At 36.5% G+C, this 22,360-nt stretch overlaps 3 protein-coding genes, 1 non-coding gene and 1 pseudogene across 15 annotated transcripts; 4 read left to right on the forward strand and 1 right to left on the reverse strand.

Annotated features, from left to right (window-relative positions):
- Positions 1-3,078: 3,078 nt before the first annotated feature.
- LOC104715229 (protein SUPPRESSOR OF MAX2 1-like) lies at positions 3,079-6,432 on the reverse strand (annotated as a pseudogene). Its single transcript, XR_015566204.1, has 7 exons — positions 6,421-6,432; positions 5,476-6,023; positions 4,973-5,042; positions 4,255-4,299; positions 3,956-4,018; positions 3,561-3,860; positions 3,079-3,465 (listed from the first exon to the last, which is right to left on the reverse strand). The product of XR_015566204.1 is annotated as a protein SUPPRESSOR OF MAX2 1-like (transcript).
- A 631-nt stretch (positions 6,433-7,063) lies between these two features.
- LOC104710906 (protein BIC2) lies at positions 7,064-7,828 on the forward strand. Its single transcript, XR_015567140.1, has one exon. It is a non-coding gene; the product is annotated as a protein BIC2 (transcript).
- Positions 7,829-8,501: 673 nt separating this feature from the next.
- On the forward strand, positions 8,502-12,682 carry LOC104710905 (uncharacterized). Of its 4 annotated transcripts, none has more exons than XM_019230445.2 (8): positions 8,502-8,881; positions 9,178-9,303; positions 9,376-9,586; positions 9,680-10,043; positions 10,591-10,697; positions 10,952-11,015; positions 11,123-11,496; positions 11,588-12,682. In XM_019230445.2, exons 4-7 carry the CDS (start codon positions 9,950-9,952, stop codon positions 11,146-11,148), a joined length of 291 nt encoding a protein of 96 aa, XP_019085990.2. In that variant the 5' UTR covers positions 8,502-8,881; positions 9,178-9,303; positions 9,376-9,586; positions 9,680-9,949; the 3' UTR covers positions 11,149-11,496; positions 11,588-12,682. The 4 variants fall into 4 exon arrangements, with proteins under 4 accessions (XP_019085990.2, XP_019085989.2, XP_010425859.2 ...); XM_019230444.2 differs by having other exon boundaries at positions 8,563-8,881; positions 9,379-9,586; XM_010427557.3 differs by lacking the exons at positions 8,502-8,881; positions 9,178-9,303; positions 9,376-9,586; positions 9,680-10,043 and adding an exon at positions 10,302-10,487.
- Positions 12,683-16,590: 3,908 nt separating this feature from the next.
- On the forward strand, positions 16,591-21,083 carry LOC104710903 (ALBINO3-like protein 3, mitochondrial). Of its 8 annotated transcripts, none has more exons than XR_015566747.1 (14): positions 16,591-17,168; positions 17,348-17,467; positions 17,604-17,731; positions 18,025-18,096; positions 18,271-18,372; positions 18,489-18,545; positions 18,631-18,696; positions 19,131-19,178; positions 19,710-19,889; positions 19,976-20,031; positions 20,144-20,261; positions 20,376-20,440; positions 20,524-20,633; positions 20,714-21,083. XR_015566747.1 is itself a non-coding variant. In XM_010427556.3 (14 exons), the coding sequence occupies exons 1-14, from the start codon at positions 17,147-17,149 to the stop codon at positions 20,874-20,876; spliced, it is 1,329 nt and encodes a 442-aa protein (XP_010425858.1). In that variant the 5' UTR covers positions 16,591-17,146; the 3' UTR covers positions 20,877-21,083. The 8 variants fall into 8 exon arrangements, 4 of the variants coding, with proteins under 4 accessions (XP_010425858.1, XP_087323058.1, XP_010425857.1 ...); XM_010427556.3 differs by having other exon boundaries at positions 20,354-20,440; XM_087466932.1 differs by having other exon boundaries at positions 16,657-17,168; positions 17,590-17,731; positions 20,354-20,440.
- A 251-nt stretch (positions 21,084-21,334) lies between these two features.
- LOC147938134 (uncharacterized protein At4g02000-like) lies at positions 21,335-22,135 on the forward strand. Its single transcript, XM_087465492.1, has 2 exons — positions 21,335-21,427; positions 21,524-22,135. Exons 1-2 carry the CDS (start codon positions 21,335-21,337, stop codon positions 22,133-22,135), a joined length of 705 nt encoding a protein of 234 aa, XP_087321618.1.
- The last annotated feature ends 225 nt before the right edge of the window (positions 22,136-22,360 follow it).

The following is a 22,360-nucleotide window of genomic DNA, read 5'->3' on the forward strand; positions in this document are numbered from 1 at the left end:
AAAATATGGTTTATTATGATGGTATAGATATTTAAATGGTACTCCCTGTCCTATAAGAGTTTTGGGTAAAAACACATAGATTAATAAACTATAAATATTATGTCATTTATAAAACTTCAACCAATAGGAAATATACTGCATAGTTCAAATAATCATAAATTTTTATATTAATAAAAATTGTACATAGAAATTTGAGAAATTATTATAAAATAGAGTAAAAAAAGCTTTAAAACTCTTATATAATAGAACTGAGTAAGTATTAAAATGAAATATGAGAGGTTCATAATCAATATAAAAATGTTACAAGATAAAATTAAAAAACATGTATACTACTACTTAATTATTTTCAATATTTTTTAAAACATTTTACCTGCGTAATAACGCGGGCCTTATCTAGTTATAAAATAAAAGAAAGAGAATGAAAAGAAACAATTAAAAAGCAAAGCAAAAAGAGACAAATATCATTTTTGTGTAGAAAATATCACTTTTAGTTTAAAAAAAAACATCAATTATTTTTTTGTGGTTAGTTGATAAAAATTTTCTTGGTTATACAGCCTGTATTTTTTAATATAGGTTATTGTGTTAATTATGAACAAAATTATCTTCATGAACCTAATTTTTCCTTTTTTAAAAGGGAGAGTTACTAGAATATTGTATAAAAGCTTCCTTATTACAAAAGTAACATACAATTGTTTGTAATTACTAGAATAAACCACTGTACCTATACTATCCCTGAAATTAGTGTTCGGAAAAAACGAAATTACGGTTAATGCCATTAGAAAAATAAAACATTGGAAACTGGGACTAAGTCTACCGAGCCTTTGATGGTAGATTTATACAGGTGGACTGATTAAAGTTGTACGTCAGATATTTTTGGTACACTTAGTTGTAGTCTTGGTACACTTATCGGTCAACGTAGATGGTACACTTAGTTGTAGTGTTGGTACACTTATCGGTGGATGTATATGTGTATCAAAAACTAAGTGTACCAAAAATATCTGACGTACACCTTCAACAGTCAATATGACCCATAAGATATTTATGGTAGACTAATGGTCTATTGCGACAGATGTATGCGACAGCCTTCTCTCGTTACAGATATTTTTGGTGTACTTTGTTTGTTTTTTGAAATAGTTTTCGTTGTGTTGTGGTAGGCTTCTTGTCCGTGGTAGATTTAGTAAGCAAGATTGACAGCTGTAAAGTCGTACCAGAATAACAGGAATTTGTTTGAGCTGGCAAAGACAGTCTAGCGTTGCAATAGACTTATTGGAGGAAGATCTAAACATGTTTGTTGTTCTTCCGAATAATGGTGTTCATGTAATAAAGTTTGTAGCAGATTCATCAATCATGTTCTGTTTGTCGGCCGGAGCAAACGTCTTTTTCTTACTCAGTTTCGGAAATCTTTCCTTTGGGTTCATCCATGGAAGAGCAAGATATCGTTTTGGAAATCTATATAACTCACTTTTTATAGGTTTTTAATTTAGAAATCAGATGTTGAGATGAAAATCTATAATAGTTGAGTAAAAACCCCACAAGTGAAACCAAAAAAATAGACATAAGTCGTGAAAAAATAAAGTGAGGCAGGGGAAATTAGGGTTTTCAGTCGTATGTTAGAGGTAGAAGATGAGGATATTATGGTAATTTCGGGTTCATTAAACCTAAAATCAAACATGTACGTACATTTAAACGTGTACGTACATATGAACTTATACATACATAATGTTCTTGAGATTAGTGTACGTACATAACGTTCTTTTGCTTAGTGTAGGTCCATAAATCCGTTTTAATGAACAACATTATTGTAATTTTGTAGTCATCTTCAACATATCTTCTTCTATAACCCTAGCTAATATTGTCGTTATTGTTCACCGGAAATAGAACAAGTAAGAGATGTTACTAAAAAAGTAAGAGATGTTACTAGAACAACCTATGTAATTCGTAATTGTTTATTTATTTATCATATTTTCGAGAGGTAATGAACAATAACCATACAAAATTACATTTTAACTATAGAGGGTAATATTTAGATAACATAAATATATAATACTCAGTTCAACTAGGTACAACTAAATATATATTTAGATTTACATTTATATTTAAAATATGAAAATGATAATTAAGGTTTATAAGAATTTCTATACATATTGAACTATTAAAGAACCATGTTTAATCAACAATACAAGAATTTATTACTTTCTAATACATACTATCGTTTTCACATAAAACACTCTTTATAGTATAAGGAAGACTTAGTAAGTGATCACCTCAAATGAAGCAAAAGAGGTGAAACCCAAGTTTTTATGAACATTGTGTTATGAAAACCTTGTACATGCTAATTAATAGTGATAAATCTTGTGGCCAACTGCTAATTAATAATTTATATTATAGTCCAACTGGAAATACGAAAAAATGCAAATGTTCAACTATGAATATGAGAGTACAATTGGACAACTATGTGTATACCAAATAATTTTTTACTAATATCTTGTTGTCTTTGGTTCATTTTATCACACGTGTGATGATTTTAAATGAATATCCGCTGCCAAAAAATCTATTTTTTTTGTTTTCACATGATCCATATTTAAACTTATTTAATAGCTCTAGTACAGTTGCACCAAGTAGTTCAAGTTATACTGAAATTTTCTCAGTTGCACCTAAGTGATCTAGTTGTACATAAAACCTCACATTCATCCTAAAATTCTATTAATTACAACCAAACAAATCTCTGTCCTTCCTTGCAACTCTTTTATCTTCTGCAAAGGCTCCGTCTTCTACTCTCTATAGCTTCTAAGTAGATATTATTTCTCATCTATCACTTCATTAAGCTCACCCACTTCTTTTCTCAAACATCTCTACTATTTCTCCATCCTTTAATCCATTTTCTCAAACATCTCTACATCAAATACCTTAAGATGTTATTTTACAATAGTATACAATATATATATTTTTAAAAGAATCTATAATGGATACAGAAGGTGCAGTTAACAACGATAAAAAACGATAAACGTTTCATTTTTCTTCAGTTTTGGTGTGTTCCTTCAACACACAAATTGCTGTCACGTCTCGAAGACTCTTAACTACGAAAGTGTGGGAGAAGATTAATTATAATCACTACATTTGTTCAGTCATCCTCCTTAGCACCTTGCTTGCGGGTGATTGTTAATATAAGCGCCACTAATTCCACAAATCAAGTTCATTCATACAAACCATACAAGGTGTACAAAGAACACAAACAAATTTTAAAAGAATTGATAACAACACGACAAAAAAATATATGGTTGCATCGTTCTGCCACCAAACTTTCTCGGTCATTCCTTTCAAGAGCTTCTTGAACAAATCAATGTCTAGCGAATTCCCAAGATTCTCCTTAGGCAAGACACTAATCTTATTGTTGTTCTGCACTGATTCAGAAGATATACAGCCGAGAAAATCTCTCACTTGCACATCCCCAGCTTTCTCTGAATCCTGAAAATACACAAACATAAGTATCCAACGTCAGGTTTGTGACTTCGATCCATAATCACTTCCATCATAGTATAGGAATATTCAAATCGACATACCTCTGCTCGTCCAAGAACAAGATCTGTCTGAACCGGGCTCCCAGGAGGACTCTTCTTCTTGGCCTGCTCAGTCACCAAAGAGCTCATAGGTTTCAACTGCACCCTCTCACGCAACTCTCTATTGGGATGTAACTTAGGCTGTAACGGCTGACGAAGAAGCATATTAGGACCATAAGAGCTTGTCGACAACGTTATAGGAACCGGAATCGGAACAATCCTCTTGTTCTTGTTATGAAAGCTAGGATGAAGATGCACACACGCATCATTCCATTTCTTCTGCACTTCTTCAATCTTTGCCTGCTGTAATAAAACCAAAATACAAACCACAAACGTTAGGAAACTGATCAAACTATGATCTGCAATCATATCAGAAGATTCAAAAAACAAGAACTCACCGGTAAACGATCAACAGGTTTAGCTTTCAACAGCCACTGTGGCAACTGTTTCTGCTTAGCTACCTCTGATTAATGATATATGAATAAAAGTATAATAGAGATTAGAAATACTCAAAATATTTTAGAATAACATAAGTTCACTGCAATCTTTTTAGTACAAGAAAGAGTATTCATGTATACTTCTTACAGAATCAGTTCATAATAACTGCGAACCTACCACCAAATTTTCTCAAAGCTAGTGCTTAGAACACAAAAAGATGATTACCAATGCATATACCGAGCTAAGAAGATCTGCCCACTGGTTCAAGAGCTTCAACAGTGACAATGCTGTTTCCTCTAATCACCTGCAACCATACCAAAACCAAAGTTCCAATCAGTCAAGAAAAAGAGGACTAAGAACAGGGGTCATACTCGATTAATAACAAATAAGAACTACTGGAACTAGTTCCAACTACACTTATCTTAAGAAGCAAAAAAAGGTATTCAATCTTAAGACAATACTTAAATAAAGCTTTGCAAATGTTCACCGGTTCAGTTAAAAGTTAGGAAAACTCATCCATATGATCAAATCAAAGAGGGGTTTTGTCGACAATGCTTAATAATTTCAGGTACAAAACATTAAACAGAGAAACCACAAACAATACTTATGTACTTATAGATGAACTCAGCCTAATCCCAAAGTTGCTACCTTTTCAATCTTAAAGGCCAAATTCTAATTCAATACAAACTGAATTACTAGAATTCTCCAACACCAGCTTTGCAAAAAGGGGAATTCAAAGAGGACTAGTTCCAACTACACTTATCTCTTTTCAAGTAAGCAGATTAAGAACCACCTAGCTAGCTAAATCCACCATTGTTTCCATGATAATAAAGTCTCTAGTTTTTCTCAGAGATTCACACAAACGTTCTACTGCTTAACGGTCAAACACATACTTACAGTAGAAGATAAATAAAGGTGATACCAAACTTACAGTAGAAGAAAGCAAAGCATCAAAGAATAATCGAAACTATATTTACCTTATGAAGATGGAACTTCACATCATCAACAACAACAGTGATATCACTTGACAGTCCTGTTTTGCAAAACCTGCACATTTAAAACCCATCTCACTAAGATTTCCAAGTACAAATTTCATCTTATTTTACTATCTATTCAATCCAATGTTTGAAGTAACAATCACAGAGTTAAGGAAAGAACTCCACTGAACAACCAACCACACTTAAAACTTCTGAGATAAATAAAAAAACAAAGTCTTGATCTTTACAACACCAAATCACTCCAAAGTCCAGATTCATAAAACTTCAGATACATACATAAATCAAACACAATGATTCTATTATAAAAACAGCGAATCGAACTGAGAAACCACACAAAAAGAATTAAGACTAAAAAACACCATCGGAGAACTAAGAAACCACCATCGGAGAACTAAGGAATCGCTAATCATAGAACTCACCATCGGAGAGAGCAAAAGGAACAGACTTTAATGTGTGGAAGCAGAGCAAATCATAGAACTCACCGGAGCTTGGAAGAAGTGAGGAACTCACCGGAGCTTTAGCTGCAGCCTGCAGCAGACACAGCTTGAAGATCCCAATCAGTCTCCATTGAAGGATGATAAACTTGACACCTTAGATAAGTCTCACACGTAGCTGTTCCAATAAACCAAAGTCTTCCTTCAAACTTCTCCAAAAGCCTCCGTAGCTCCGCCACCGCAGTCCTCCCAACCTCCACCGCAACCGTACCCGGCGGTTGCGTTGAACTCGGTTGCTCCACAAGCCATTTCAAATCCCAAAGATCGAGAATCACACCACCACCGCCAGGATCAGAGTTCTTTAAACGAGTCTCAAGCAACCCATCTAATTCCCTAATTCTCAAAGCCTTATCCGAATTGATCTCTTCTAAATGAATCACCTTTGAGTTATTCACCGCTGAATTCCCAACTTCTCCGACTTCAATTTTCTTAAAGATCTCACGAATCACCCGACCCGGCTCCGAATCTCCAACCAAAACCGGGTTTTTCTTCTTCGCCCGACCCAATATATCCATAACCCGGTCCACGTCATCGTTCTAGTAATAATTTTATGTAATATTCTAAATAATTTCCCTTTTTAAAATGGTCAGTTTTTTTTCTCAAAGAAAAAAAAATGGTCAGTTTTCATACATTTGCTTTCACTCGACAAAAAGAAATTATGAGTATGATCACAACATGAGTGGACAGACGTTTCTGCAAGTTGCAATATATCTTGTTTTGTGGCTTACAAATGAAGTTGACGCCAGGGGAGAGAGATGAAGCAAAGATGCAACCTTTTGATTTTGATGCTTTAAATTAAATTACATGGACCCAATCCACACAGAGAATAGAAAAAATAAATGTGATTTGGCTTTAGAGAAAGAAGTCCAATAATGCAGCATAATCAGTGTTTAAGTGAAACTAACTACATAGATTTATAGAATAGTGTTTGACTGTTTGAGTCATTATCCGTATTCAAACTCGCAAAACATACGTTATTAAAATCTATGTATACATAAATTTGAGTTAATTTAAACATTATCATTCAGTTATTTATTTATCGGTTGATGTTTTCACATTGATCCGTTTTACTATTAAATTATTGTATGAACGAGTAAAGAATGTTTCATATTTTGAATCTTCATAATTGATCAAATTTGTCTGATGAAGAAGAAAAGAAAGATGAAATGTGCCTTTCATGGCGTGTGAGTTGTGACGTAAAGGAGAGACAAAATTGATTCTTCCTGCTACGTTGTTTTCTTCCCAAAGTGGAAATAACGAAAGATCTGAGAAGAGGAGACACTCAAAAAATATCTAGGATCTAGCAAAACCACACAACTCAATTAAATAAAAATATATATCTTTCAAATAAATTATTCAAAAATTATGAAACGTATTGTTAATTTGTAACATATACAAATTGGCAAACTGTTATATATGCCAAGTAATACTTAATAATTTGAAACAAAAAGACATTTTATTGTTTTCGGTGTTTAAGATCTCTATGTAATTTAACCGATTACGAAAAAGAAAAAAGAAAACATGTCACGACGACTCATGAGACGTAGAAACGTCAAAGACCATAGAATGGTAATACTATTATATGTGATCCTACAACAAGACACGGCCACCACAAATCTCTGTCACATTCTCTCCTTCCTTTTCAACCTTGTATATTATTTTTACTTCTCTTTATTATTCGAATCTAAATCTCTAAAACTTCTTTTTTATATACACAACACACACGTCGAAACCACTAAAAATCTCTATTGCAAGAAAGAGAGTTCAAGAATGAAGAACACCCATTTGCCTGAGGATTCCAAGGAACCAATCTCTCCAAGATCTTCTCAAAGGGATCATATATTGGTCGAGAAACAAAGCAAGACGGCTACAAAGACATGTTTGCCTGAGACAACGGTGTTGTCAGGACGTGAGAGGCTGAAGAGACATAGAGATGAGGTTGCCGGAAAAGTTCCTATACCGGATAGTTGGGGAAAAGAAGGGTTGCTTATGGGGTGGATGGATTTCTCGGCCTTCGACGCTGCTTTTACTTCGAGCCAGATTGTTTCTGCTCGAGCTGCGTTAATGGCTGACGCTGGAGATGATGCCGGGGCTAGAGGAAGTAGGCCTCAACGCCTTCGAGTTGAGAGTTCTTGTTGATTCCTTTTTGTCTTAGAGAAATGTTTATGCAAATAATACTTTCATCTTGTTTTTGAAATGTTTATTAGATACCTATCTTCACATTGATTTTGGAATTTTGAACCACTGATACAATTATTCAAAGTTTCATATAGTTCACTTGTGTAATTGAATTGATTTGTAAATGGAATTGCCGGTAAGACAAACCTATTTTTTTTGGCTATTATATAGTTTGATTTTGTGAACGTGGGTTGGAGGATAATTAACTTATTAGCTATTAAAAAATTAAGTGATATTGATTGAGAATTGTGTAGTGAAGGATTCATGCTTTTGTAACAACATGACATTTTCCGATCAAACGTTAGATTATGTTATCAACGTTATCATCAAACTGTCTATAATTTATGATTCTTTAATGCCTATTTTCAAATTTTTCGATTAATCAAGAAACTATCGATTTTTAATCTTGTAGTTTCTTCGATCGGGCTAGCTAGATATCTAAAGGTCAATAAGTTACTTGCGGCCACCATTTCTCGAATCCTAAAACTTAGCTTTATTCCTAAAGAAATTACACAAATTTAGTTGGTAGAGCCAACAACTCCGAGGCACACTACTCCATGTCAATATCCGAGTCTAGTACTCTTTTACGTTTCTGATGTTACTATTTGCTTAGATGAAAAAACTATCTAATGCATTCTCTTTTGATATTGACATGTTTGAAAATGATAAGTTATATGCGAACGAACACTTCTCTTGGTAAAGATAAAAATTTGATCAGACATATATATACTCTCACACTAGACGTGATTAGGTCGATACATAATAATAATCTAAATCAATTTGAACAAGAAAATATCACATGTTTTCACAAAGCATAAGCCTGGTCCGTGATTTATGATACTTTAGAACCACCACAAAAACAATATATAAGACTATCCTCGTTGGTAGTCCTTAGATGTTTCTTAGGAAATTTCTTAGGTATAATTATAATTATTAATGAAACAAAAGCTTAAAGATTAAAAGAAACGATTCTTATTTTAGGATCAAAAGAAACGTTTCTTGGTGGACAGGTGGCACGATGAGATTAATTTGATAAATTTTATTTTGCATTTCTCTTTCTCTTCGTGTGTTCTCTCTTCTCTCTCTCGCTCTGTCGACGAAATCGGCGATTCCGATCGAATTTTTTCTTCTCTTCCAATTAATTCCCACGTCTGATTCTCCATGGATTCAGCGTCGATTTGGTTCCGGTGAAACTCAAATCGAGACCGCTCTCGAGGTGATGATTTCTCTTTTTCTATGTTGCATCCTTGAGATTTTTAACTTGATTTGATTCGGTTCCGATGAATCTCTGAGGATTTAACGAAGTTTGCTTCACAATGTTGGACATAGAATTTGAAAATATTCCGGTCTCGAATTTATATGAGTAGTCCTGATTTTGTATACGATAATCGAGTTTTCGTGATGGGAATTGAAATTTTTTTGAACGCCTTACCTAATTTATGATATGTGCAGCTTTAAGGTTCTTCTTTGAAATTCTTGAATGAGATGTGACATGTAATTTTTGATTTGCAGAAAGCTGAACTTGTTACCAAGGAGAAAAATAGAGCTGATGTTGTTGCTATGAACGCTGAGATCCGCCGGACCAAGGGTCGATTATCGGAGGAAGTTGTAAAGTTGCAGAGACTTGCTGTCAAGAGGGTTAGCTTTCTTTCTCATGTTTAACACTTTGGTTCAGGGTTCAGCTACACACTGAATGTCTAGTTATATTAGTAGCTTGGCTGAAGAAGTTAAAGAGTTTGTGGAGAAGCAAGTGAAACTGTCTGATTCAGTGCTCAAAACTTGCGAATCCAAGGGAAAGCTCCATGAGAAATTCACGAAATTTATTGACTACCCTCGTTACGGTACGCCCTTTAAGCGAGGGAACAATTACTTTTACTTCCATAACTCAGGTCTTCAAGCTCAGAGCGTGCTCTATGTTAAGGTAAATTAATTTGAAGCAGAGAGTTATCAAATCATCTTCTTTTGTAACTTTTTCTTCCCATCTCCAGTTTCGTTAAGATTTGAACTTTTCCAGGATGATTTGGATTCTGAAGCAGAGGTCTTGCTTGATCCTAATACTCTTAGAGCATCTGCATCGCCGTATTTTCACACCGTCCGTCACATTTTATTTTTTTAATTTAAATCGAAATTAACCAAATATTGAAGAAACGTATCTACAAAACGGACGTATTTTCGTCGGTCCTTCATAACACGTGGCGGCGTGTTATTTGTTTCTGTCGTTTGGGTAGGATGAGACCAAAAAAATCGTCGCCAAAAACTTAGCTCACCAATTTTGCCGGAGAAGATGCAGCAGAGAAAGCCGACGGCGGGAAGACCCAGTGGTACCGATGGATCCGATTTCTCATACCGCTCGTCTCCGTCCTTTGATCTTTGTTCAGGTACTCTTTGATTTGGATTGATATGGTCTATATATAAAATTCGATTTTGTGATGCATTGCAAAGTGTTACATACTTGAGAACTGAATTCATCAATACATGTTTGTTATATTACTCTTAAAATTTTCAGGAGTAGTGTATGTGATCAGTATTCTCACAATTGAGGGAGTTGAACAAATTGCAATTAGCTCAATCTCATATACATTGTCAATGTTACCAGCTTTATAATGAACCAAATCTTTTAGTTTAGTGCCTAGCAAATTCATAGTCAAGTTTTGATGTCACTGAGATTGTAGTGATATTGAAGTTGTTGTAGCATTAGTTAAAGTGATGGATATTGTAATGGAGATGTATGCATCTCTTTTAGCTCAATTTTAAGGAGATGAACACCCTTGCAATTGCAGCTGCTGCTGCTGGCTTTGTGTCTTCATTGATAGGAGAATTAGGTTTTAACCGTCTCTTCTTTGTTGTTCTGGCGGTTAGGCATAACGAAATGCATCCTTTTTGTTTATGTTTCTTTTATATATGTTTGTTTTCTCTGTTAAATAGGTTGCAGACGCAGCAGAGTAAACCTTTTAAGGCTCTATACGGCTGCATCTAACATTGTTATGGTTCTTTCCGTGTTTTGTGCTGTTAGGAGCAGATTAACAATGGAGGTAAATGAACTGAGTCGAACACACTTTCACTATTGTACCTCATGAGTCAATTAGCTGAACACTTTCACTCTTGTACCTCATGAGTCGATTAGCTGATAAGCTTTGCTTAGTTAGAACTACATGTTAAAGATCCGATAATGATCCAAAGCATACCTAGATGTGGGCTAGGGTGATTGTGGTAGTAATGGTATCACAAAAGATGAAATTTAGCTTGTGCATTGATGCTATCACCTCACTCTCGATAAATGATGTAGGAACGGGATAGCTCGGGAACAACAGCGAAGCTTGAGCTTGCAGGGTTCATTTGTGCTCAATTAGGTAAAACACTCAAAGGATTCTACTCAGTTCTTCTAAGTACATCCTCATACTACTTGAGTTACACATTTGCGGGTTATAAATATTATGTTTTCTTGTCTCGAATGCAGGTTGTTACGGGTTCCCTTGTGAGTAACATGTCTCCACCTACGAAAGCAACATAGGGAGAAAGAGAAATCGGGGTAGTGTCAGTGTGTGATTCTCCTACATGAAGAGATTTGAAGGACCAAGTGAAGGACACCAATGCTAATACCAAGCTTAAGAAACTCTCAAAATAAGAATAAAATATTTGAAGGACCAAATATTGTCCTTCACCGATGCACATGCCCTTAGTGATGATGGAACTGTTTCTTTAAACACTTACTGTATCAGTGAGGATGCCAAGTATTTGGCTTATGGTCTTAGCTCTAGTGGTAGTGATTGGGTTACAATCAAAGTGATGAAGATTAAAGATAAGAAAGTGGAGCCTGATACTTTATCTTGGGTAAGGCTTCCTTCCTTCATGATGAATTATTTCACTCGTTAGTTACAAACTTCATCATTGACATGAATGGTCATTCTTGTTATGGGATCAGGTTAAGTTTAGTGGAATTACATGGACAAATGATGGGAAAGGCTTTTTCTATAGTCGCTACCCTGCTCCACTGTGAGTCTTTTGTTTTAACCGAAGAGCTTGCTGCGAGAAATGATTTGGTGCTTGCACTTCCGGCAAGGATTGAAGCCATACTTGATGGCACTGCGTTTCTTCTTTCCTTTTTATTATTAAAAATTGCATTAAAAAACAACTAAGAAACACAATAATGAAGATAGTCTAACACAGCTAGCTGTGGGAATGACTAAAACACCCATGTCACATTTATGACAACAACTATAAAATCAAGGTCATTACAGTATTTTCCAAACTCTTCCCAATCTCGATAGCTTCATCGTTTTTTTTTTGTCAATCACTTCATCGTACTGGTCGGCACAATTGAAATTGAAGTTGTTCTCTTCTCTTCCTTAAACTACAAGGGCAAAAGAGTGTATAATCTTGAGATGGGATCCAGGGACCAAAAAGTAAAATGGAGCTGGAGCTCAGCCTTAATCGGAGCAGTATCAGCAACAGCAGCGGCCTCACTCCTCAGCGCCAAGCCAAAAGATCCAACGTTCCACCTTATCTCCATAGACCTCACCTCACTGAAATTTAACCTCCCTATCCTCGACGCAGAGCTAATGCTTACCGTACACGTCACTAACCCTAACATCGCACCCATCCATTACTCCTCCACCACCATGACGATCCTCTACGATGGCACGGTTCTTGGCTCGGCCGAGGTCAAGGCTGGCTCGCAGCCGGCGAGATCTTGTCAGCTACTCCGGCTACCGGCGCGTCTTAACGGGATGGAGCTTGCGCAACACGCGCGGCAGTTCTTTTCTGACGTGGCGAAGAGAGAGATGAAACTTGAGGCTAAGCTTACGATTGAAGGAGCGGCTAAGGTTATGTGGTGGGATCATAGTTTTAGGGTCCACGTGGATAGTTTCGTTACCGTTGATCCTGTCTTTCTTGATGTTATTGGTCAGGAGAATAAGTCTCAGATGGATCTGTTTCTTACTTGAACTTAATTTAATTGTACCATTTTTAGATTGTGGTTAATTTTTTTTTTCAGTTATTGAAAAAGTCTTTTGAATTATATTAGCTTAGTTAAAATACAAGATGACTATCTTAACCATAAAAACAAAATACTTTCAAATTATTGTCGTTTTAATAGTTAAACTTTGTTTCAAATTAGTTATCTTTTCATGTTTTTAATACCCATTTTTGAGAAATCTTTTAATTTTATCTCTATAATTTTAGCATATATCAATATATTAATTAGGAATAAAACAAAAAAAAAATTATTAATACGTGTGAAATAGTCTTATTCCACATTCCACATTCCACAACTAATTTAAAAGTAAAATAATTTACACTGTATAAGCTTAGATCTATGTGAAGTAACCTTAGTATAGTGGCATAAGGTAAGTCCATTTGTAAAAAGCATCATCACACCCGGGATCGAGTCCTGGTTCCTACGAATGTAGGAATTTGGTTAATGGATCGGCCAGTTGTGGCCCAATGGTTGACAAAAAAAAAAACTTAGATCTATGTTTAATTGGTGGATATTAAACTAAAAAATATGCATTAACTAGATTTCAATAAATGCTTTTGAATACAAAACATTTGTGTTAATTATGGGAACCAAAACTTTAATTATATTTAGTTATGTTTGAAATGTTGTATGTCAAAATTAAACTCCCTTGTCTTAACATTCAAATGGAAGTGTTAATCTACCAAGTTCTAAGATCAATTTGGTTTAATATAAGATGAATTTACTATATCCAATTTTTTTCATTTTCACTGCAAAGCTTCAATTTAAGAGTCCTTGTTTAGTCATTCTTATACAACATAGAGTAAAAGCTTTTTTTTTTTAATTTTTCGCACGTGTAAAAAAAACTGATAAAACAAAAGAGTTCGTCCTAGCCGTTTCTCTCCCTGGCACAACTCCCGAGCTTCCTCCTTCCGGTGGCGTCGTCCCAAATCGGCGCCGCTGGGCTGCTTTCCGTTCACTGCGGCTCTCCCCTCTTGTATCAACACTGCTTCTGGATAGATTTCGATTCCACCGGAGGTTTCTCGATCTGTCACGCTACTCCGGTCATGCGCAAGATTCAACTCCGTTCCCACCCCTCTGCTCAACTGGTGGTTTGTCTCAACGAGGTGATTCTCCCGAGACCCCAACCATTCGATGATAAATCTGAGATTTCTAGGCTCCATGTGTGTTCTGCTCTTCACCTCTCTTACCGGTTCCCCTTGAAGTCAGTCCCATGACCTCCTTCGTCCTAGGGTTCTTACCCCATCACCAAGTGTTCCACTTGGCCGATGCTAGAAGTGAGCTCTGCTCTGACGCCAGAACTGCGCAAGACCTGGTCGATAAAAGCGGCAATCATTGTGACCCTGTATCCCCCTCCTGTATCCTTGGTTTCCTTAGTTTGTGTCTTGGCTATGCTCTCCTCCGATCTACCGCTTTATTTAATGAAGTTTTGCCTCACAAATCAAACCACTCTACTTTATGTTGATCCTGTTATTGGACTGAGCTTTGACGATACACGCTTTCTTTGCAGCGTCCTACAAACTCCTCCTCTGTCCTCTCGATCCAGGTTTGAACCCAACTCTCATCCGCAAACCCTGGTAGATAGAGTACTTCGATTAGTATTGGTTATATGTCTGATCCTGGAGCCCTTTCGACCCTTTAGAAGATTATCGAACCAAACTCGGATAGGTCTCTCTGCCTCTATTTTGGTTGGCCGCAAACAATCATATAGCTGTGTAATTGCCTTCCTAGAATGGTTAGATAAATCCATTTGTCAAGATTAGTTGGAAAGTATATACAAAACGCCCACCACACCCCTTAGCCTCTCCTCTTGGCTCCAACCTAGTGTATATCTTAATGCATTACAACAAAGCCGACAACAAGCTTTGTGTGGGAACCCTTAACCTCCATGGCTTTGAGCTTCATGTGAGGGAGGACCTACCTGCTCTGTTATGACCTTGTTTGTCTCTCCCTAGGTTCAACCTTATAACAACCCTACCCTTCATTCTCCTCCAACTACCAATAGGGTGGAAACTCAGGTTTGATCTAATATCACATTGCAATATCGGCTACAAGCTTTGTGTGGGACTCCTTAACCTCCATGGCCATTAGTTTTATGAGAGGGAGGACCCACCTATTTTGTTACGATATTGCATATATATTTTTAGAGTCCCAGATGTAGTTTCATCCCATGCTATGAGAATTGAGCCAGAAACTGTTTTACACTTTGATCAAGTTGTCTTGAATTTTCTCTCATTGGCTAGAGCACCCTCCATTGTCTCACCTATGTACCACCTTTGTAAACGCTCCACTGCATATCTTGCAAGAGCTATTGTTGATCACTTGTTGATCGAGGAAGTCGCGGAGCTTGTCTTCAAAGGCGCTTCCACCTTGGTCCCAACAGATCTTTCAAACTTTGCTAGCCTCCCAAAGACTTGCATCTTCTTGGATAACTCATGGAACCAATATCTCTATCTGCTTTGTAACCTTGTTAAACTTTGTAACTTTATTTGCTCCTCCTTGTATGAACTCTCCTCTTTGAGGATTTAAGTTTTAATGGAAACTTGTTTGATAAAAAAAAAAAAGAGTAAAAGCTTTTTAAATTTAGCTGGTCATATTCAAAAAGTTATTATTTTATTTTATTATCAAATTGTTTTCAAAACTATACATGTCCAATTAAAGATCGGTTATTAAATTACAGAATTTTTATTATATGCTCCCTAATTTTATTTTAGAAAATCTTTTCTCTTAATTTGGTCAATCGACTGGTAACTTCTTTAATGAAAAAAATAGGAGAAAAATAATATTATTTTTAATATTTTCAAATAAATAATGTTTTTACATAATTTTTTTGTTTTTTTGCTAGAATGTTAATTTCATTTTGTAACACTTGTTTTTTTTTTCACAAGTGTGTTGTTTTATTAGAAAAGCCAACTTTAATAAGTCAAAAAACTTACAAACGAAAGCCCAAAGTGTAAAAGGCCAAAAACCTAAAAGCCCAAATAAAGAAACCCTAGACTGAAGGAAAAGCAATATACATCACATAGTATACGTGAAAATTAGAAAACGATTTGGATGACACGTGGGAAGTTGAAGAGAAGGGAGTCTCAAACACCGGCAGAGTATTGTTACGCCGGAAAGCTTTAACTCCAGCCAGATTCGCCGGAAAGATGCTAGAGATCTCAAGCTTCGCCCAGAGAAATAAAGGCGAGATTCCAATTGAACTTTGATGAGAATATGACTCTACTTGATGCAAATATTTTTCATCTTCATCTTCAATCAAGCTTTTAATCTTCAAGGAACTTTTGCTAGGATTAATCTATCGAGCATGTCTTTATTATGCAAACATAAGAACACCAGAAATCAAACCAACCCAAACGATTCCACAAGCGTTGGCAGTGAGAAAGACAAACAATTGTTCTAATTTCATCAAAATCAGACCAAAGACACCAAATTAAACTTCAATCCGCATCTAAAAAGTTGATCTTTAAAATGAAAAATACCCAATAAGTTCAAAGATCAAAATAAACCCTTTAGAAGAAAGGAGGATTGAAGAATTCCAAATCTAGAGCAAAGGAATGAAAAAGAGAAATCAAAGTCAAGCAAACCCGAAGCAGATTAGAATCGAACGAGATCAAAAAGTAAAAACTAAAGCCGACCAAACACTGTTTTATAAGCCAGTCTTTGTCGGAAGAAAAACCAGACATCATCGCTTAAAAAGCCACCGATGCCGGAAATAACACTGGCTGAGATTGCTGAGTGAGCCAAACAACGCCACTGATATCCAATCAACCACCACTATGGTAGCCGGAGGTTGTGGATAGAAGCCAGAATTTAACTGGATGCTAGTGATAAGTAAAGCCGACCGATCTTACTATGAAAGCCGATATCGCCGGAGACAAAGCCAGCCACAGGTGCTATGGAAGCCACCTATGCTGGAGATAAAGCCAGCCACATGTGCTATAGAAGCCATCTATGCCGGAATCGAAACGGTGGACTCTCTCTCTAAAAGATTTTTAGAGAAGAGAGAGAGCGTCAAAGCTTGTAACACTTGTTATGTAGAAAATAAAATGGAAACATTTATGAGAAAAAATAATGTTTATCTCATATACTATCAATTAAATGTCAAAAGTCTTTTAAGTCTTAACATATCCGTAAACAGTTAACTTTTTCATATATCAAAGAAGGAACCACACGTACAGTCTTCTTCACCGTAAATGGCATTTCGTAGGGTTTTACTCTCTCACCTCCGCCGATCTCGTCACACTTACTCCTCTCTCTCTCCTCACCATGTCTCCGCTCCGGCACATCCGTCAATCCCTCTCGGTCTTTTCCAATCCCGATTCTTTTCCACTCCCCCGGACATGGACTCTGAGCTGACTCGACTCAGAGACGTTTCAGTCGATGGATTTGGAAGCAATGGTCATGGGTTAGAGTTGGGCGATTTAAGCCAAGATTTAATCGGAGCTGGTGTGTCAAACTATGATTACTTGACTCGACCTGTGATCTCGTTGCTTGATTCTTACCATGACCTTACTGGACTGCCTTGGTAATAACAATTCATAGTTCTGATTTGGGTTTCTATCGTATGATTAGTTATCTGCTTATTTCAGTTCAGATTGATGGAAAGTTTTGAGCTTTCAACTCTTAATTGACAAGTCAAGATTCGTAGTTTTGTGTCTTTTTGAGGGTTTTGCGAAATTTATTAGTTTTGTTAATTTGCCTCAGATGAATTGGTCAGGTGGGTAGTGATTGCTTCATCTACTGTGGCTTTCAGAACGGCTTTGCTTCCTGTCCTGATTCTGCAGCGCAAGCAAACGAAACGGATTTCACAGTTCCTACCTAAGTGTGAGCATTTTGTGGCGCTAATGTTTCTTTAAGTTCAGAACTCAACATTGGTTGTTGTGAAAGCATTGTAAAATGAAATCTTATGTTCACTTGATAATGATTAGATGCTGATGATTTGATAGTGGTATTTTTGTAGTACCGCCTTTCTGGCCTCCACAGGGTTCAGGAAGGAGTGTTATTGATCAGTTTAAGCTTTTCCGGAAGGAAAGAAAAGCTATCGGGTGCCCTTCGTTTTTGTGGGTTCCTGCTTATTTCTCCATCCAGGTGATACTTCATATCTTCTTGAGGAACTAGAAGTAATCTTATATTCCATGCCGCTCATAGTTCTGTAGAAATTTTGAATTTCATAGCCCTGTTGACTCTTCCATGTCTGAGTCAATGAGACCATATTTATGGAGCTTAGATGGCTAGTTTTGTGTTATTAGTGCGTCTTTTAGTTATTACCACTTACGTAACATTCTTTGTGGGTGTAAATATATTGTATCGAATGACATGAGATATAGTTCTTTGAGTGGCAAGAACTGTAGGCTTACTCCCTTCATTTTTTCGTCTGGCAGATTTCATGTTTTTTCTTGTGGATAACTAGCGTAAGAAGAATGTCACTTACTCATCATCCTGGATTTGATTCGGTAAGTCACCAGCCAGTATATTGGGATCACTTATAAGCATATTTTGAAATTATATATTGAAGGACTATTGTTTTCTTGTATATCTGGCCTTCTATCGTAATTCAGCTTATGTTCTGGAAAATGTCTTCTGCCTCACTCTCCTTTTGATAGAATCCCTTGTTCCATTGGTTGCAGGGTGGAGCTTTATGGTTTCAAGATTTGACTGAAATTCCCAATGGTCTTTATGGTCCACTTTTCCCCTTTTTAATTGCTGGTTTGCATTACACAAACACGCAGGTATGTACTGTTGTTTCTCTTGTTGCATGCCACATCGTATCAACTAGAATAATTTCTGCTGAACTATACTTCTTGTATTTTCTGCTTGTTTGAAATATATGTACATTTTCCTGTAGATAACTTTTACAGCATCTTCAGTTCACAAAGTTGATAAATTCGCGGAATTGGCAAAAGTGAGTTTTTCAACTTTGTCGTGAATATCTCAAATGTTCTTGATGCATGTTACATAACAATTGATGTGTGTTTATGTATCTGCAGGCTTACAAGACATTTCTGAATCTTTTGACAGTTGCTCTTTATTTCCTTTCATTCCAAATGCCTCAGGTAGATTAATCTCTCATCATATACCCCCTTCTGAAGCTCACATATTCTTGTTTCCGGTTATGTTGGTACAAAAAAAGGTTCCAGCCAGATAGTCTTTTCTATTATCGTTACTATATTTTGATACCGTTTCAGCGTAAGGTCATTCAACTATTTACTTGACTTAAATACTTTTTAAAAATCTGTATTGGCGACTAATCTTGAAACTATGCCATTCAAACTAGACCCTTTCCTTTTCAAGAGTATGTGATCTTCCATTGTAAACCTAGTGTCTCGCTGAGTTTTGTTATGAGCTACTGCTCTCAGTTTACTAGTATTCCCTGGAACAGCCATTTTCATTCCATTCTTTCTATTGGGAATACTGTATTTTACATCGCTACCTGTTCAAAAGTTTCATTTATTCTCTTTTTTTTTTTCTTGTCATAATTACTTCACAGGGAAGTCTGCTCTACTGGGCTACCAATTTGTCATTCAGCATAGCTCAGGTTTGTTCTAAAGATTGCAGTCTAAGATCTACTAATGGTGTGATATTTATGGTTTGTCTGATGTGGTATCTATTGGGACACGCTTTCTCTAGACCAAAAAATGAGAGTCTCGAATTCAGGCAAAACTTGAGATCATAGTTAAACTGGTTAGATATAGAATTTGTGAAAATTGGCCAAATCAAGAAATTATTTAGGGTTTGTAATCTTGAATTCATGTAAACTAAAAACTCTGTTACCTAGTGGCAAGTTCTACTCAGCATCTGCGTCAGGGATAGATGTTGCGGGTGTTTGACTTGAGGACCCAAAGCTTATCGTAGACGTTAGCCCTAAGTTACTGATAACTCTGTAGTAATTAGTCAAAAGTTTAGTAACTCTGTCTAGGGAGATTGGTTATGCTAGTTATGGGTAGAAAAGAGTTTACAATAATCACTTATGGTCTGTATCTCTCTGTTCACAACAACTCTACCTTCCCTTTTACATTAGATATGTAAGTACCCTTTGGTTCCCTCATATAGTGCATTGGCTTTGTAGCAATCAATCCTCAACCATCCTGTTGTAAGTGCTAAGTTGGGTCTACAAGGAAACGACACTGTTCAGAAAGAGGCTGGAAATCCTATATTGACAAACATTAATGAAGCGCAACTCACTGATTCATCCTCGAAAGGACGCTTGATCTCAGTGCATAACTTAACCCCTAAAGAGTTGGTTGCTGTAAGTCGATGTCATGGATCGGGATCTTTTAACAATATTTAATCTTCCACATCTTTGTTACTGATGTGAACAGCTTTCCTTACCAGCTTTCTGCCAAATACTTGTCCGGAGGGCACAAAGAAAAATCAATTCCGCTATTAAGGTAACTATGTAGCTAGGATTTCTTCTCATCGGAAAAAAGCATATCCTTGGATCCGTATTTGTCGATGTGGCTGTTCCAGTGACTTAAGTTGTGTTTTTTTTTTTCTTTTCAGATTGGCATTAGAAAAGGATCCTGAATATCTTCAAGCTATGATTATTCTTGGCCAGGCTTTATATCAGAAAGACCAGTTCGCTGAAGCTGCAAAATACTTAGAGGAGGCTGCTTCAAAGGTGAGATGACGACGTTCTTTGATCTTATTCTTTATGATATCTAATAAGAAACCTATAACCATGTTAATCGGAGGTAATTATGATCCTCTCAGCTTCTTGATGCTTGTCCAACAGAAGTTGCAGAAGTCGATCTTTTAATTGTTGCATCTCAATGGGCAGGTGTATCCAATATTCGACAGGTGCATTATTGACACACTTTATGTTTTCACCTATCTTTTTGTACACGTTGATACTCAAAAGAATTATTCGCTCATGGCTTTAGGGAAAGACATCAGAAGGAATCACACACCTTGAAAGAGTAGCACACATGGAAGAGCCTGAAGATCCCAAGAGCAAAGCTCATTATTTGGACGCATTGGTTCTCTACTCAAGGTAGAAAGATTAACAAGTAAATTAGTCTCAACTCTCAAGCGTTAGGTCTTGTGTAATGTGTTGACCATTTTTGTGTTCAGTGCTATATTTAACGAAGGAAGGAGAGATGAAGCTGCAAAGTATTTGAGAAGAGTGGTGGCTTATGATCCAGCCTTCAGTGAATTGCTGAAACAATGCGAAGAAGATGATACCGATACCATTCCCACTTCTTCTTCATCTAATTCTACCCACAAAACTTCATAATTTTTTTTTTTTTTTTTCTGTTGTTTTCTTGCCTTAAACTTTACTGATTTTATTTTGGGGGTTGGACCATTGAAATCGTTTTTTTTTTTTTTTAGATAAATAAGAATATGGATAGCTTATCTTCCATTCTATTCAAAATAAGTATGTGTATACGAATATTATTATACAGTAAAAAATAAGAGCAAATACATATTTATTTTCATATTATTACATGGCTTAATCCCCATAACTAAAGTGGTTTCTATTTCATCATAAAAGACTCCCTTGTTTGGGCTTAAGACTCTCTTTCTGAACTAGTGTCTTCAGATTAGGTCGGAATAGAGCTTTGACTTGGAAAAAAACACTTTCCCTTTAGTTGTTTTTAACCTGTTTACAGCCGCTTTGTCTGCTCATCAGTATTAGCCAAGATATTACAAGAATCTGAAGGTTTTTTCGTTTGGTTATTCTCACAAGGAGAAATGTCGTCAGCAATGGATCGAGCTTTGATGGCCATGTCTTTGGAGGAGGAGGATGTGCCCTTTGATATGCCCGATTTGCCTGAGTTTTCATCGGTGAAAGAAAATGCCCAAAGTTTAGTGGGGAGGCTACTAAACCCTAAATGTCAATCGATGAAGAATCTTATCCGTAATATGCCCCGAAAATGGTAGAAAGAAGGAAGAACAAGAGGAGTTGCACTTTCAAAGGAGAAATTTCAATTTTTCTTCAATTCGGATCACGATCTGGAAGAAGTTATACAAAAAGGGATTCATACTTTTAACGATTGGTCAGTGGTGGTGGCTCGGTGGCAAGAAGTTATTCCAGACGACTATCTGCAATTCACACCCATCTGGGTTCAGATCTGGAATCTTCCGATCAATTACTACACAAAGCAAGCAATCACAGCTCTTGGAGAAGTACTTGGTCGTGTGTTAGAGGTAGCGTTTGATACAGAGAAACCTCAGCTGGAAGAGTATGTAAGAGTCAAAATCTTGTTTGATGTGTCTAGACCACTTAGACGATCAAAGTTGGTGAATCTACCAAAGGGTGGAACGGCAAATGTTTTCTTTGAATACGAAAGAGTACAAAAGAGGTGTTTTGAATGTCAAAGAATGACACATGAGGTAGATGATTGCCCCCTGGTAATCCAGAAGAAGAATGAGATGCACGATGCAAAAAGAGCAGGGAAATCTGTGGGTGTTACTAAACAGACACTGATCCTCAAAGAATCTGATCCACTCTTTGGAATTCTAAACAAGACCAAGTGGGAGTCGATCCAGTAAGTGGTAGACCGAAGATAGCACCTGCAGTATTAGAAGGTATGCGGCAATACATGAGAGTGTCTTCACAAGAAGAGAAATTACTCAGAGCTGATAAAGTTAAAGCGTCTGTAAGAGAAGTGGAAAAAGATCCTATTGCAGCAAAATCCATTCTCAGGTTGGAGCCGCCTCCCATCTTTCACCCTGATGTAAACAAGAATAAGGGGGTGGTGTTCTCCTATGACAAAC

Source organism: Camelina sativa, chromosome 9, assembly GCF_030686135.1.
Source record: "Camelina sativa cultivar CO46 ecotype springtype chromosome 9, ASM3068613v1".
NCBI lineage: Eukaryota > Viridiplantae > Streptophyta > Magnoliopsida > Brassicales > Brassicaceae > Camelina > Camelina sativa.

Bases quoted from the DNA above. Each gene is read 5' to 3' on its own strand.
- LOC104710905 (XM_087467239.1), top strand. From the start codon at position 12,048: ATGGGATCCAGGGACCAAAAAGTAAAATGGAGCTGGAGCTCAGCCTTA.
- LOC104710903 (XM_010427555.3), top strand. From the start codon at position 16,837: ATGGCATTTCGTAGGGTTTTACTCTCTCACCTCCGCCGATCTCGTCAC. The intron at 18,097-18,270 runs GTAAGTCACCAG...CATTGGTTGCAG, and splicing joins ATCATCCTGGATTTGATTCG to GGTGGAGCTTTATGGTTTCA. The intron at 19,890-19,975 runs GTAAGTCGATGT...TTTCCTTACCAG, and splicing joins CCCCTAAAGAGTTGGTTGCT to CTTTCTGCCAAATACTTGTC.
- LOC147938134 (XM_087465492.1), top strand. From the start codon at position 21,335: ATGTCGTCAGCAATGGATCGAGCTTTGATGGCCATGTCTTTGGAGGAG. The intron at 21,428-21,523 runs GTGAAAGAAAAT...CGAAAATGGTAG, and splicing joins ATTTGCCTGAGTTTTCATCG to AAAGAAGGAAGAACAAGAGG.